The 17762-nt window shown below is 34.6% G+C and overlaps 1 protein-coding gene across 4 annotated transcripts in view; it reads left to right on the top strand.

The window, feature by feature from the left end:
* Nucleotides 1-17762, top strand: part of NOX4 (NADPH oxidase 4) — a 177389-nt gene that overhangs the window by 117465 nt on the left and 42162 nt on the right. For all 4 annotated transcript variants that reach the window (XM_017887659.1, XM_017887658.1, XM_017887660.1 and 1 more), the window contains one exon: nucleotides 8803-8863. In XM_017887659.1, coding sequence (XP_017743148.1) covers nucleotides 8803-8863 — 61 coding nt within the window. The remainder of the gene's footprint in view (nucleotides 1-8802; nucleotides 8864-17762) is intronic.

Genomic DNA, 17762 nt, shown 5'->3' with positions numbered 1-17762 from the left:
GCTGGAGCTTTGGGTTCATGGATAAAACGTGTCTCCTCTGTCTCTACCAGAAAAGGAAAAGAACTGAAATTAAGAGAAGGGAGAGATTCAAGGGTGGCACCAAGATTGAAAGGAGAAAGAGGTTGAGGGATAGTGAGAGAGGGTGGAGAAGAGAGTAAAAAGAGGCCGCTTACCCGATTTAAAATTGGTGAGATGTTCCTTGGGCTGGTAGGTCTGAGGACCCGAGGTCGTAGGTGGATCTTTCTCATGGAGCAAAGAGCAGGAGGACAGGGGATTGATCTCCCAAGGTGGGGTCCCCAATCTGAGTCATGGCACCAAATGTCATGTGCGCCCACGTGAAGAGACCACCAAACAGGCTTTGAGTGAGCAATAAAGCTTTTAATCACCTGGGTGTGGGCTGAGTCTGAAAAGAGAGTCAAGGAAAGGAGATAGGGGTGGGGCCGTTTTATAGGATTTGGGTAGGTAATGGAAAATTACAGTCAAAGGAGGTTGTTCTCTGGCAGGCAGGGGTGGGGGGTCACAACGTGCTCAGTGGGGGAGCTTTTGAGCCAGGAGAAGGAATTTCACAAGGTAATATCATCAGTTAAAGCAGGAATCTGCCATTTTCACTTCTTTTGTGATTCTTCAGTTACTTCAGGCCATCTAGATGTATACGTGCAGGCTTAGGCTAAGAGGCCTGACATTAGCATGCAGGCTTGGACTCAAAGACCTGACACAAACATGCTTTCCTGACATCTGTATTCTAAGTTGTGTGATTCATTGTTTTTAAGCTTGAATAACCTGATTTCACATATTTTTCCGTGAGTCAGAGGCATGTCTAGCTGTTAGTTTGTTATTGTCTGTACTTTTACATAGCATGCTTGCACTAACCATCATTTTTCTACTGTGTGTTTTTAATCTTTTAGCCGGTCACTATGGGAATAGTTTTTCCAGTTTTCAATGAAAACCAGGCAAGAATTGCTGTGGATCTCACCAAGACTGGCAAAATTTTATTGCTATTGTTTATTTAATTTCATGGGTTTAAATGAAACCAGGAAGTCTGCAGCAGTTTTGATCTCTGGTCTTGCTCTCATCTATTTAAATCTTTAAAATTGCTTTGCTCTATGGTTTCATAATTTTATTGCTTGTCAAAAATCAGCTGGGGTACATGATAGGTTAGCATGGCAACAATGTATTTTAACCATAGATGAAGCAGAGTGGTGAAAATTTCCAGAGAACATGATTAAGGTTCATGAAAAATTAATAGGACATCTGAGTTTCTTGAGACTTAAACATCATCTAATTGCTCTAGTTTGAGTTTTTTTCCAGGGGAAATGAAAATATTCCCTTAGTGTCTAATGAGAGTCTGCATGATAAGTATGAACTTTAGAAGGTTAATGTATTTAGAGTAAATCTATTGAATATCGAGCTTAATTTATTCAATCCTTATTTTGGGTGCCTCTTTTACCTAAGTACCAAAAGGAAATGATGAATAAAAGTTTCTTTCCTGACTCACATCCCTTCTAGCTACTGCTCCCTGTCTCAGCAATCCAGTTCCTTTCCTCTTATTCTCTTAAATCAACCAACGTTTGCCTACAGCACACCATTAAACCATTTCCAGGTTCAGCAGTGACCATGTTATTGTTCAGTTCTCACTCTTCAATGGGCTTGACCAACAAGCAGTTCTTAGTGCAGCTGATCATTCACTTTACTGAAACACTTTTTCTACTTATCTGTTTTTCTCCACATTTTCTGGCTACTTTCGCTCAGTCTATTTTTGTTGTTCCTTGTCATCCCCACAAGCTCTAAGTATTAGAATATACCAGTGTCCATTTCTTCAGCCTCTTTTCCTCTCTAGCTGTACACATTTCTCTGGTAGTCTCTCTCATCTTATTGATGCATCCATATGCTTTCCTGTCCCAGGTTTATATTCCTAGCCCAGATTTTAACTCTGTAATTCAGGTTCATGTATCCAGAACATTTAGGCCTTTGGCTTTTACTTTGATTGGTAAAGGAGTCGTGGGAGAGTGTGAGTGGAGAAATGACATGATATGGCTTGCTTTTCAACAGGGTCACTATGGCTGCTGTGTTAAGAGTAGATGAGGGGAAGCAAGTGCAGAAGCAGGGGGTCCAGTTAGGAGCTGTTGCAGTCATCCAGTTGAGGTATGATGATTTTTTTGACCAGGGTGGTGATAGTGGAAGTGGTGAGAAGTGGTCATATTCTGAATATACTTTAAAATTAGAGTTCACAAAATGTATTCCATGGATTGTATATGTAATGTGAAGGGAAGTGAAGTCAAGGCTGACTCTAGAGTTTTTGGTCTGAGCAACTGGAATTTCATTAATTGAGATAGGGAAGGTTGGGGTTGGAGAGGAGGTTCTGATGGAAATTTGTGCAACTCCACTTAGGAAGTGTTATTTTGAGATGACACTTAGAGTGCTTTCATTAAATATTTATTCGGTGAATGACTGGCATCTCAGCCCTGCCTTCCATGATCAGTTATTTCTATACATAGAGCCTTTGTATTTCACCCCTCCTTGTCTTTGGGTTTGTGGAGTAGTCGTTGCATGGCTTGTGATCAGAGCAAAGTGAATCTGGGTATAAAATTACCCCATATACAGACACAAACAGATTTTTTCTTTTAAATGATGAACCCTGACTCTAACTTCCTCCTATTACATTGATACCTGGGTTTTTCCAGTGTTGTGATCAAAAGATGGGTTTACTTCTCAAGGTAATCTCTGTTTGAAGGCAGTGGGACTTTGGCTTCATATGTTTTGTTTAATCAGTTCCTAAACGGCCACCTCATCCACTTGTCACTTTTCAAAAATGTGTTGACATCTCTTTATTGTTCTTATCACTCCCCATGTTATTTTTGCCATTGTGGCATCTGTTTTTTATCTCTAAATTGTTATTTTAGTATTCTGTTTGCCTAAGGGACCTGAGATAAATGCACATGTTCAATCCAAGTTAATAACAATTCCACTTACATATTCTTCCAGAAACTTTCTTTTTAATATTGAATGTATTTTTCATTCAAATATACAATTGAACACTTTTTTCTTTCATATAAATGTGAAAACATTAAAGTTTTAATTTGTCAAAATGTTTACTGTCATGATGTTGCATTAATTGTGGAAGATTTGATACTCCACGTTATCTCCTCTCAGACATTTAGAACAAGTTTCAGTTGTGAAATTGCATGAGCTCCTAGCATAATACTCTCTGGAGTATTTTGGACACTAAATAAATATTTCTTGAGTGAATAAATTAATTCTCGAAGAGCTGCCCACCTTTGACGTTTTTATTCATTCTCAGGTTAATTCTCCTATATTTTTCATCTACTATTTACTATTCCATTGATATTATAATATTTACTCAACCGATACCCTCTATGTGCAAGGTAATATGTAATAATGATTTAGAAAGAGTTCTTGATCTCAAGACATTTACAGTTTATTAATATAGAAAAAATAATGTAAAAATAAAGAGCTAGACTGTAATAAGGAGTATAAGAGTCATACTAATAATCTAAGGGTTCAGGGAAGTGAGAATTTTCTTGGCAGGAAAAATCAGGATATCTTTATGAAATGATGGCTTTAAGATAAGCCTTGAAAAGTTGCTGGGATTCAACATAAGAAATGGAAAAGAAGTCACTCTAAATGAGTAGGCTAGTATGTGTGAAGATGAAGGAATGAGAAAATGTGTTAGTTGGTAAGTATTCGTTTAGCTCGATTAGAGTAAATAAAGGAGAAACCTGGAATATAAAGCCAGAAAGAATTGAAAACAGATGTGTTTGGCCATAGGCAATAGGACAGAAAGAATATAGGTGTTTTTTCACAGGGGAACACAAAATGTTAATCAATAGGAGATCAATAGGAGATCACTGTAATCAGATGTTTTCTTTGGGAAGCCTGTTTGAAAGGAAACGACAGGTGATTGAATGCTGGCAAGAGAAATAAGTGGTATCACTCAGAGAGATTTGAGACTCTGAGAAGGATATAGGTTCTATTTCCAGACACAATAGTAATTTTTGGTACAGTAAATTTAGAATGAATTTCAGATATAAATGTCTAACAGGCAGTAGAAAATATGAAGCCAAGAACTTGGGAAGAAAGGGTTAAAAGAAAGACTTGACAAAAATGATTAAAGAACATCATGTTATGTGATCACTTTCTCAGGTTTAACACATTTAGTTATTGAAAAGTTGCTATTTTGGAATCATTTTAATGTTTATTAAAAGGCTCTTGATTTATAAACAAAAAAATGTAGCTTATTTGTTTTATATTGAATAAATTCATATTTATTTAAAAATAATGTGCAGTGGCATCATTTTTACATTTAATTCCCAAACATATAAGTTACAAACATCTTTTTATATACTGTGGGACTATTATAAAATTACTAGTCATTTTTGCACATTAAAAACCCAATGCCATATTGAATAAATAATTGGAAGGTAAAGATTATACTTTCTCCAGGATATTAAAACACACATTTCTCCAGATCTGTTGTTACAGTCAAATTGTCACTTTTTATTTTTCTTATCCTTAGACTNAAAAGTTGCTATTTTGGAATCATTTTTAATGTTTATTAAAAGGCTCTTGATTTATAAACAAAAAAATGTAGCTTATTTGTTTTATATTGAATAAATTCATATTTATTTAAAAATAATGTGCAGTGGCATCATTTTTACATTTAATTCCCAAACATATAAGTTACAAACATCTTTTTATATACTGTGGGACTATTATAAAATTACTAGTCATTTTTGCACATTAAAAACCCAATGCCATATTGAATAAATAATTGGAAGGTAAAGATTATACTTTCTCCAGGATATTAAAACACACATTTCTCCAGATCTGTTGTTACAGTCAAATTGTCACTTTTTATTTTTCTTATCCTTAGACTTAGGTGGATGTGTATTCTAGAATTTATATTAAGGACGACCTGATCCAAGCTTTATTTTTATGTCAAAGAAACTAAAGAGATTCAGCAACATTTTAATGTTTACAGTTAAATTAAAACTTCAAAATACCTAAAATTATTATACCTAAAATATAGCAAAGCCTTGTGATAAATTTTAAAGCATAGCTGTGTATGAAATAATTATGAGAGTTCTTGTTTTCTCTGTCTTCAGTTATACTTCTCAAGTTAGTATTCCGAAAATTTGATTATATAATCTCTTCAATGAGAAAAGCACAAATGTCTGTCTTTTATTATTTATTTATTTATTTATTTTGAGACAGAATCTCACTCTGTCACCCAGGCTGGAGTGCAGTGGTGTGATCTCAGCTTACTGCAACCTCTGCCACCCGAGTTCAAGCAATTCTCCTGCCTTAGCCTCCCAAGTAGCTGGGATTACTGGCACCTGCCACTGTGCCTAGCTAATTATTATTAATATTAATATTATTATTACTTTTTTTGAGACAGAGTCTCGCTCTGTCACCCAGGCTGGAGTACAGTAGCATGATCTCAGTTCACTGCAACCTCCACTTCCCGGTTTCACACCATTCTCCTGCCTCAGCCTCCTGAGTAGCTGGGACCACAGGCGCCCGCCACCACACCCGGCTAATTTTTTGTATTTTTAATAGAGACAGGGTTTCACCATCTTGGTCAGGCTGGTCTTGAACTCCTGACCTCGTGATTCACCAGCCCCGACCTCCCAAAGTGCTGGGATTACAGACGTGAGCCACCCTGCCCAGCCATCTTTTTATTTTAATATTAATATGTGCTTAACTACACATATTATTCTGTAACTTTTTTAACTGAAAAATTGCCATAAGCATATCTTTTTATTCATGTTTTAGGACAAACAATGGAGCTATAGATATCAATACTTGTATTATTTCTTCCCTTTGCATCGTTTTCTCAAACAAAAAGACAGTGAGAAAACAATGAATCACCACAATGTGATCTAGCCAATATTAGTGAATCTGGATATTTTTTATGCAAAGATACTAAAATGTGATTCCAAGATCTTCATTCACGTTTTCAAACCACATACACTGAATTCATTCTTTGTGTTATTCTTTGAAGCCTCCTTGCAAATATGAGGTCACATGCTTAAAGACTGTTACAGTCTGTCGTAGCTTGGAGAAGTATCAGTGACTTACAAAGACCTCATTTCCAAGAGGTTGAGAGAAACAATATTTTGTTTTATCCATTCAAAACCAGACTGGCATTCAAAGATATTTTGATACCTTGGACTGGTACTTAGAAAAGAGAAGTTTACAGTCTCCTATGATACCCAATGAGATGTTAAACATTGTGTGTAATTACCTTTTACAATATCTGCTTTGAAAAAATTGAATAGAGACATGAATGTTTGACAAAATATGTATTTTATTTTAGAATGCATTATGAGATTAACTCAAGCCACATGTACCCTCAGGCACACAAGGACAAACATTCTTTGCCTTCCATTCTGATATCTTCTTGGCTATAAGTCATCTTTTCATAATTTCAGATATAGTTTACAGTGAAGGACATCCAGTGACATGTGGACAATGAGATTGGTAGCTCAGATCTCTGTTGGGTATCTTGCATTCTGAGAGCTACAACTTTTATTATACAGGGACTCTGGCCAGCCTTCAGTAGTACATAGTAACATCGTGGGTTGTTTTTGCAGATAATATTTTATTTGGAGGTTTGCTGATGACAAAACTGTTTGCTTTCAGAGTTATTAAAAATCATATTATGGGCTGGGTGTGGTAGCTCATGCCTGTAGTCTCAGCACTTTGGGAGGGTGAGGTGGATGGATCACATGAGGCCAAGAGTTTGAGATCAGCCTGGGCAATATAGTGAAACCCCAACTCTACTAAAAACACAAGAAAAATAGCTGGGCATGGTAGCGTACACCTGTAATCCCAACTGTTTGGGAGGCTGAAGCAGGAGAACCGTTTGAACCGGGGAGGCAGAGGTTGCAGTGAGCCGAGATCGAGCCACTGCACTCCAGCCTGGGTGACAGAGTGAGGCTCCATATCAACAACAACAACAAAAGTTACAATGTAAATAAAACAATTAAGTACAGAATCACACATAAATAAAACAATATAATTTTAATAATAAATATGTTTAAACAATGTCATTTAAAAATATTTCAATTTACTTTAATATTTTATACTACTGTTAGCAGGAATAATCCTATAAGAAACACTGATTGTAAAGTAGTAGTTTGGACATTCCATGGTACGTTAATTCCAATCCTTGGACATAGATTATGTGCTTTTAGTTTGTTCATAATTTATTATGAATCAATGACAAATACCTACCTTTATATTTAGTGTTTTCACTGATTTTTCAGAGGCTACCTTTCCTTTTTGCCTAATGAGTTGTTAACATAAGATATGGTACCTTATCTTCATTTATTTCTCTTCTTATACCATCCCTAAATGACCTGCATTAACTAGTCAACGCAGTGAGCTCTGAAGTCTTGGACTTGCTCTATGTGACCCAATCACTAATCACAAGGCCCTTCCACTGCCATTTTCTTTCACCTGTGCTATAACTTCAGCCTGTATTTCCTTTTAATTCATATTGTGGCATACCGATTCTACTAATGATCAACACATGCCTTTCTTCCTCCTATTTCATTTGATTTCTTACACAACTCTCACCCATTTTATGTATCTTTGCTTTATAGAGACAGTGACCTGCAATAATTAATAATTAACAGACCTGGATCCAAATTTTGTCTTGTCTTTTTATTGGGCAAGTCAATATTTTAAGCCTCAATTACTCAATTTTCTTATCTATAAAAGACAATTCTGTAAATTTATTGTAGATTTTGAAAATAAATCACTTAACACTTCCCGTGGCACATGATACTTGATAAAAGCTGGGTAGTCACAGGCAGATAGATGGTCCCTTAACCATAGCCCTTAGTTTAGGTGCATTATTAGAATTCAGATTTTATGGACTTTAAAAGGTATGCATATTTCATATCATACTTAATATCTCCAACAGGATGTTAGTCAGCATGCTCAAACAAGTTGATAATTCTGTAGGACAATATTTATGTATGAGTTTTTACACAGAAATATTAGCCTCCCATTAATTCAAGTCAGATATTGTTACCAAATGAGTTATGAAAAAACCATTATTCAAATTTTGGAATTGAGGATAAGTGAGTAGGAATCCAGAAAACGAGAAGAAATTTTCATTTTCTTAATGTAAACTAAATTTTATTCTTTCATTTTGACTACCTGGATATTTTCTAGGTTTCCTAAATATAGGACTACAAGCACTTTTTTTACTTACACTTCCACAACTCATTCCCTTCCCCAGATACCCGCACCACTCCAGATTTCTTCTGAGAATTAAGGGAGGGAATGAAATAGAGTTATTTCAGTAGCAGCATAATTGTTGGGCATGGAAAATCCATGTCATATTAAAAATTTTTTCTCCTTGGAATTTCTTAGGATAAGTATATAATATCTAGGGAGAAAAGGATACAAAAAAGCATTAGTTTTGTTTCTTCCTTTGTGATTAAAACTGGCGTTTCTTATATATATTTTAACTTAGAAGATGTTTTAGCAAGATTTGTGGTTAAATAAAATGCACTAGCAATTTCAACATGTGTAATTTATTGTTTTATGTAAGTATTTTGGGGTTTTAGAGGAATGTAGATTGTCTCATTGATCTGTTGACATTGATTCTTTTTCTTCCACTAATAAGGATCTATATAGATTTTGGTCTGTTCCTTCCTATTATATATTGATTTGGGGGATTTGCCATCAGGATAAAAGTTGTAATTGAATTATAGTTTCATATTATGTAATTATTAATCACCATTGATTCTAGTATTTTTTTTTTAGTGTCCAACTGAAACCAAAGCAACATTTGGGGTTCATCTTAAAATAGTAGGAGACTGGACAGGTATGTAGAACATACAGTTTTAAGATACGGTCTTTGAAAATCATGGAATGTAATAATTTGAATGTGTATTAGTATAACTACCAGCATGTATAGAGATGTGTATGTGTTTCAAGCTGTTCTGTTTTATTTATTTATTTATTTTTGGCTTGTACAGTTTTGACATCTATGTTTTCTCTTTTAGGATGCATTTTTTTGCAATCAGAATACCTTTGATATCAATAATTATTAATAATATACTGTTCAGTGTGCTTGCAAATCATAGGTTTCTACCTACTTGTCAGACGTGCTGGCAATAGTGAGAATGCTGAAATGTGTTTTTAGAAAACATAAGTCAAAGTAATCAACACCTGATATTGAGATCACACAAATCTTCCAGTTCTTGCATGACATTTTCTGTGGTGTTCCTGTATGTGTAGCAGTATCTTTGGAATAGATAATTTTAACAGCAGGCCTATTGGTGATACTTTACTTGTCTTCAGCAAATACTTTTTATTACCTGAGAGATGCATTGTAGTAAGAGCTCTGAGTAAATAAAATAAACATTATTCACTCTTATATTAATATTTCCTTGACCCACCAGAATAATTGACAAGTGAGTACTCAGTAAATGTTGGCTTGTTAGTTGGTTATGTTGTTGTTGTAGGAAAGAATGCAGATATAAACATGAATGCAAAACTAAATTTAAATATTCTTAGGTGCTAAACAAGGAGTTCGTATGTAAAATCTGTAGGGAACCAGAAAAATGTAGATTAAATGTGGTCTAGGGCTGTAAGAGAAGCTTCACAGAAAAGACAGAAATTGAAATGAAGCTTAGAAGTCAGGTAAATGAAGAAAGATATAGGTAATTGAAGTGAAAGTCACAGTGTTGTCAAAAATCAGGAAAGGCAATGATTAAACTCTCTTTGGAAAGGATGAATCCAATTGTTTAATCAATTAAACAAAAGCAAAGTCAGTCAAACGAAATGAAGCAAAAAAAAAGTCAATCAAACAAAAGCAAAGATTTTGTTCTGGGTAGTAGTATAGAAAAGCCATTTAGGGCCAGCTTGGTGAAGATTATGAATGCCTCAGCAAAATATTAGAGTAACCAACCAAGGGAATTTAGGGAATTTTTGAAGCATTTGAAGCACTATGATGAAAATGGTATTAATTAGGTTGCTAGTTGGACAGATTAAAATCAAGGGAAGACTTGAAGGTACTTAAAAGCAGAGGGGAAGGAGGCCGTGGAGAGGTGGGGATGGAAACTCGAAGTAGTGAATTTGTGAACACAAGTTGAGAAGGTAGCGTTAGAAGGAAGAACCTAATTTCTGTAAAAAACCAGGGAAGGATAAGATAGTAAGAAAGACATGTTTTGAAATGAGGAGAACAGTAGTTGATATAAGGAGGTTATTTCATATAGTTAAAAAATAATAGAGGCATGTATAAAATGTAATGTCTTTAGAAAGGGTAGCCAGTTTAGAATTGGAGACTTAAAAAAAAAAAAGGAAGGAAATCTGCAACATAGGATTTAATGGGCAAACATCTAAATGAATTAAAACGATCTTTGAGCAGTAATGACTCATTTAAAGTAATGAAAAACTAGCCTTACAAGGATAATTTTCAGATGGTAGCATTGAAAAGATCATGGTCGTCCTCTGATAGATATACACTGGTGGAGTATGAACATATGAATAATCGCGATATGCTCGATATCAGTTGATATAATCACAGTGGTTTTTTTTTTTCCCGCACTGTTCTGGAAATAAAGAATAAGGAAAGCTCTTTTCTGATGAGAATCCCAATATAGTAGGAATTAAGTTCAGTCATGAATGGTAAATTGATAGAATTCTATATCTGAAAGAAAACATACAATGAAAACATAATTTAATTCATAAGATTAAGCAGAAACTCCTGATGGTTTGTTATTAGCTATTGTTACCGAGTTTTTTCACAGTTATTTTCTATTACCAGTAGCTCATTAAAATAAATGATCTCACTATTTTAATCATCTCTATTATGAACACTTAGTAGTGTTAATTTTATCCTTTTTTTTTTAATGTACTATGCCACCGAAAGAAACAAGATCATTCTATTCAGAGAGTTCAGTTCCAGTCAGATGCTTTTCAATTAATAGACCTTCTTTGTTGTTGACTTGAAATATTTGTTGACTTGGAAAAAAACGTAGCAGTCATGCAGAGAACACCTAAATAATCATGTCACTGTCAGACACTTTAGTTCAAAGAGATTTAGCTGCCTTACAATGAGATTACAATTATTGAAGGAAAAGTAGGAGCATTACCTTTGAAATCAAGAATCATTGGTTTTTATTCTAAAAGAATTGATTAAAACTTGGTATTAAGAGGAGTAGGGTATAGGAAATACCAAAGAGATACCTAAGAGATTGAATATCAAAGGTTTATTTTTTAAAACTGACTGAGAGATATTTAATATGACTTTTTAATTGCTGAAATATGTCCTGCATTGACAGCATACAGAGACTAAAGAACAGGTTTAAAATAGCTCCATAAATGATCTCTCCAAGACTAATAAACTATACCTAGCTATAGAGTGCCGGAGGAGCAAGGGAAGCAACTATGCAGCACAAGACAAAGAAGCACCAAAGTCTCATATTTCTTGTCTAGATTTTCATTTTCACCAGACCTCTAGTTGCATCTCCTAAATATGTGGAAGACCTGTTAAGTTTAGAAGACCCTTAAAACATTTTAGACACGATTCAGCGTTTTTTCTTGAAATGATTGTAGTAGAGTAGATGGGGTGGATAACCCAAGTAGATTTCTCTTTTAATTGAATTAATACCCCATTACTCTTCTAGAAGCAGCCATTCTTTCCAGTTTCAAACATATGGTCAGAGATTATTGCCTTGATTATCATTTTAAGTGTACAGAAATATTTTGTTAATTTCTTCATTACATATGATTAGTATTGATTAATGTCTGAGATAATGCTATACTCTTGCTTATTTTGGTGGTCTAAATAGCCACTTATTCCACAGATGTTTGTGTTGTGCTACAACAGAATTAAATACATAACATCCACGTGTAATTAATGTAAACTTTCTGCCATTGATCCCTTCAGCAGTTAATGAATTAGCAATAATTGTGAGTAAATATTCAATAAAGGACTTGTAGCATGTATCACATGATGTTTCTATGAATCTTGGGTATAAATTCCTGTATTGTCTTCTGGAAAAGCTTTCTACAGTGAGAAGATATGGTTTTCTTTGAGGATTAAAAATGAGAAGACAGGGTCATATATTATTATGGATTTGCCTCAGTCACATAATATATTGACTACTCACAGTGAAGGTAATCTTAAATATAGGTTTAGTTAAGGACTGGGCCACAAAAGAGTTAATAACTCTCTTATTTGTTTCTATATCACTGTAGAAGCCAGTCATGTTTCAGGCTTTATTCAGATTTCTCATGAAAAGATTAAAACAGAATATGTGTTATGTGTTTAAAGTATTTTTTTTTTATTTTTGGAAACTCCTTGAAAGTCAAATTATGACCACACAAAATTATATTAATGTTATTACTTTATTTTGACAACATATTTTAGGCGAATTACATCAACTGCCTTACACTAGATATCACTGTGAATGGCTTTTGGTTGCTGCAAAAATAAATAAATAAATAAATAAATAAATAAATAAATAAATAAAACTTATTTGGATATATAGAATCTCACAGATTTTACATAATTCATATTCATACAATGTAAACTTTAAGGTTATAATATTCATTATCAACTGCTACATACTCAAAGCAGTGCCTGGAAGTACTCTTTTTGTTGTTACTGTTGCCATGACTAGTGAATTACAATGATTAGTCATTTGTGGAAGATAATATTTAAACTATTAACTTTGGCTAATAATCAAATGTATGTTAAACAACTACTATGTTCCAGACTGTTTATTAGTCACTGGAGATACAGCATTGAACAAAAGTGACTAAGTCTCCGCTCTTATGGAGATTGTGTTTTGGTCCATGGGGAGTTTATCATTTTTTTGGAGATGTTTTGGTGTGACTCTATCTCCTGCCATTTGGCCATGGTTTATAGATTGTAGTAGCCTCACTACTACCTATAGGGTACTACTATAGTATAGTATAGGATATAGTACTACTAGAGTAGTACCCTATGTCCTACCAGCCCCTGTGGATGGTAGTAGTTTTCTTCTACTCTCTGAATTTTTTCACCATCCTCAATTTGGCTTCTCACTTCTTCCCTCACTTGAGTCATTAGTTCCCTCTAATGAACTTCATCCGCTTAAATTATGCAGTCATGTTTCTGCCTGGATCTGCACTGTTACACAAGTTTAGAAAAGCTCTCTGAACAGAACCCCGAATAAAGAGGAGAAATATATAGGGGGATTGCATTTGCAGTGTACAGGGACTAAAGAACAGGTTTAAAATAGCTCCATAAATGAGATATTTTAAAATATATGTCTTTAAAAGTTTAAGAGATAATAAAAGTAAGAGAGTATTTTATATCTATAAAAATATATCTTTAAAAAATTTAAGAGATAGTAAAAGTAAGAGAGGATGTGGAGCTGATAAATATAGATCAATCTGGCAGTGTGCTTGGGTTAGCTCCCAGGGCTTGAGAGGTGCTTGTCTTCCCACCTCTATGGTCAGTGAGGTCATGTCTGATAGCTTCCCATCACTCACAGTGACATAGTTATTCCGCAGAAATTGACCAACATCATTCCCATGGTGTGAATATGTCCCCTATAATTCGTATGTTGAAATTTAATCACCAATTTGATAATATTAAGAGGTGAGACTTTTAGGAGATGATTAAGTCATGAGAATAAAGCCCTCATGGATGAGATTAGTGCCTTCTGAAAGGGCTTGAGGGATTTGATTCACTTTCCTCTGCTCTTCTACCATGTGTGTTTCTCCCCTTTTGTTCTTTTGCTATTCTGTTATATAAGGACACAGCAATAAGACACTATCTTAGAAGCAGAGAGCAGCCTTTACCAGGCCTCAAAGCTGCTGGTGGCTTGATCTTGTACTTCCCAGCCTTTAGAACTGTGATAAATACATTTCTGTTGTTTATAAATTACCTAATTTGTGGTATTTTGTTATAGCAGCTCTCTAACAAAGACAACCATAAAGTAGGCCTTATATATTTATCTATTATTAGACCTGGCTATTAAACATTTGCCAGAATACCAATGGACAAATTCTAAGAAGTTTGTATGTAAAGCAAAATAAAGAAGTAAGTCAGCAGCTGAAAGGAGGAAATAAGGACAAGGATGATATAAATTAAAGGTATATGATTATTTTATAATAATTATAACAATATACTAATTATAATATATTTATACACGTATTTGAATGATGAGAATGAAATGGAGAGAGGAAGTTTTATATTGCTGGAGAGATGTGGGATATAGTTCCAGGGGCAAATAAAAGATGTCCAAGTTTCTGGGAGGGAAACTTGGGAGGCTTTCTGGGCCAAACTGAGTGTCAGAGATATATAGAACTTGCCTAGAGTGGGGGATTATTCCAGGAACAAAAAATAGTTTGAGTGGCTCAGAAGGGTGAAATAGCTTGGACTGTCAGGAAAATGTCATGCTATTGGTGGCCTGGCTGGGGTGGCATCCAAATATTAGGCCAAGGAGGAGCTTGTAGATCTTGCTATGAAACTTGGTCTTTTCCCAAAAGATGCTGGTAAAATATTGAGGAGTTTTAAACAGTAACTGAAATCAAATTTGCCCTTTATATGGGTCACCTTGCCAGTGTTATATCAAATAAAAAGGAAGAGGACTAGGCTGGAGGCAAATACATCACATTAAAGATTTTTTAATGTCAAGCAAATGGAAGACTTTATCTTTTGAGTTTTGGGAGAGGAGTGATCTATGGTTGCTGCAAGAAGCCAATAAATAAATAAATAAATAGGACTGAACAATATACTGTTAGCTTCATAAAAATCATGTCATTAGGAAGATGCAAAGGAAAGGTTTGGAGATGGTACATATTGCTGTGAATTACTGAGTGCATTGGAGACCAGTAAGTGGAGAGAGTTAGTGTACAAAAAGAGGCACATAGCAAATGGGCCTATTTCTAAATTCTTCCTGTTTCTACATTTCCCCAGAACTATGAGAATGATTGATTTTATAATGATCTGTCTTGTGATTAGCAGTGGAAGATAAATGGCAAATACAGATGCAACTACCTATGTATATATCTAGATGGATCTGTGTCAGGATGAGGATAAACCTTTTACAGCTTAAAGTATATATACTTTGTATAATGAAATACTGTAGTTCTAGCCTCATGTGAGTCTATGTGGAAATCATTTAAGATAATGATGAAACTTAGCATGGCTTATTTGCTATCACAATATAATAAATAATTCAATGTATGTGAACTGGGCATAAATTCTACAGCCTCAGAAATCAAGGAAACTTTTTTATCAGGAAAATGAGAAGCACGTTGCATGTGTACTACAATTTAAATGCCTATCTGTTCTCAGGAAAGAGGATAAATTGTTTTCCCTTGGTTTCTCATTTTATGAGCATTAAAATATGCTGTCATGTTTTTAGTAGGGGACAGCTCACTTAAAATGCCACAGAAATATAAAAATTGCTTAGTAAATAAAGAATTCACTAGTCATGAAGTTTTATTCATTCTAGCCATTTTACAAACCCAAACATAGAAGTAAATATCAAATTTTTGTTTTCTATTCAATTTTCACAATGTTACTTTTTGTTTGTTTGTTTGTTTGTTTTCGGTTTTTGGAGACAGGTCTTGCTCTGTCTCCCAGGCTGGAGTTGATGTGGTCGTGGCTCACTGCAGCCTTGACCTTCCAGGGTCTATGGAAGGATCTATGGATCCTCACATGTCAGCCTCCTGAATAACTGGGACCACAGGCTCAGAACGCCATGCCTGGCTAATTTTTGTATTTTTTTGCAGAGGCAGGGTTTTGCCATGTTGCCCAGGCTAATCTGGAACTCCTTGGCTCAAGCGATCAGCCCACCTCAGCCTCCGAAAGTGCTGTGACTACCGGAGTGATCTACTGTGCCTGGCCAAAATGTTACTTTTTAGTTTTGAAAATAAATTATACAATTGCTGGACCTGGAAGTAGAGTTATTATAGTGAAGTGGTTTGTTTTATGGGTAGCTATATTTTATTAGAATTGTTCTGTTCGTAAAAGTTGTTTAGAGTTTCTGTTATCCAGTATTTTCTACTTTATTTTACTATGTAACGTGCAAGAAAATAAGAATTATGAGGGATTTTCTTGGTAACATAATTTATTAATCAATGTCAAAAAACATGACATAATGTACTGAATGGCTAAGAAGGCATGTGTCAGTTTACGAAATGAGTCTAGTGTTAATGGACTAAGTAATTTCAAAGGAAGCAAAATGACAAGGGTTTTGTGCCATTATAGTTATTATCAGGAACATTTTAAAGTATTCATTTTCTTGATACACTTGCTAATCATTTTATGTATTTGTTTGTTGTTTTTCCCTGATTCATAGTCTTGGTCTTCGGTCAAGACATCCTCTATTTAAGAACAGAGAAGACTCACAACATGGCTGTATTCTATGGGCTTTAAAGGCCCGTATATTGCATGGCATTGATTTTATTTGCTCGGATCTTTAGATTTGAACTTCATAAAACATAAAAGAAAATCTCCTGTTTGTTATTTTTTTGGGGGAGGCAGGGAGGTTCTTGGTCTTGGATAAAATGGCCTGTTTTTTCTTGCATATACACCTCAGAGGTATCCAGTTTGTGCAGAAACTAGGAACTGAATTAGTATCGAGCTGTGTCTTGATCAGTTTGAGGTGTTTCTTCTGATGAAAGCCAACACTATTTAAAAAAAATACAGTTGATATGACAAATGAAAATATAACAGTTTTCTTAAAAGGTGGATTGTAGAAAGCTTAGTAGCAATAATGTGTTTATCCAAAAATATCTCTGTTATTTGCCTTCACTTTCTTTGAAAGTGTTTTTTTTTTTTTCCACCCTCTTTCATTTTTTTGTTATAGTTTAGCCTCTGTGGCAATAAAAGAGAATTTCTATTTTGTAAGAAATCCAGTTCTAGGCATTGATTCATTGATGTATTTAGAGGCCAAGAAGTCTGTCTGTAGTTCTTTCAAAACTGCTTTTGATTTTTTTAAAATAGTTCATTTAACAAATAAGAAGCAAAATAATGAGTATAACAGAAATAGACTTTTATCACTCTGCTCCCCTGAAAATAAAAGATTCATTAAATAATTTTCCTTTGTTTAATACAGCATTGTCTACCTTCAGACCTTACAGTATTTAAAAGTACCAGGTGTTGAGGCATGCAGATGGCATATGACCCTGCTAAACTTTCTCTTATCCTGTAATCCTTAGGCAAGAAGAAAGTAAAAGGAGGGAGGGGAGAAAAGGGAGTACAGTATATTCTCAGGAGAGATTCAGGCAGTATGATGGCAGTGGAAAGAACCCTGGACTGTGAGTGTTTTGTTTTGTTTTGCCTTTTGTTTAAGTATCTTTGCCTCTTTCTAGCCATGTGACCTTGAGACTATCAGTCAGCTGGTTGGTTTTAGTTTCCTTGTCTACAACATACCAAACTGAGGGAGTTGTTTCCTAATTTCTCAGTTCATTATTGCTGTAAAATGGTATAATTATTTTGAAAGAAATAAATTATAAGATACAGATTAATTCAATTCCACATAACGTGTGAATGATGGTAGATAAATTTTGGTATAGTTCAGAAAATATACAGGAATACTGTGGAGAATACATGTCAAGTAGAGGATTTTATGTTGCTTATTTTGTTTTCCTATTGGTGTTCTTATTCATTCATTAGCTCTGGTTGTACATACATCTCATCTTCTGAAAATTACATGTATGGGTTTAGGGATTTTTTTCCCCTTATGTAAGACGATATATTATGTTTTTTG

The sequence above is a fragment of the Rhinopithecus bieti genome, unplaced genomic scaffold, assembly GCF_001698545.2.
Source record: "Rhinopithecus bieti isolate Rb0 unplaced genomic scaffold, ASM169854v2 scaffold_15796, whole genome shotgun sequence".
Taxonomy (NCBI): domain Eukaryota; kingdom Metazoa; phylum Chordata; class Mammalia; order Primates; family Cercopithecidae; genus Rhinopithecus; species Rhinopithecus bieti.
This window is presented reverse-complemented; position numbering and strand designations above follow the sequence as displayed.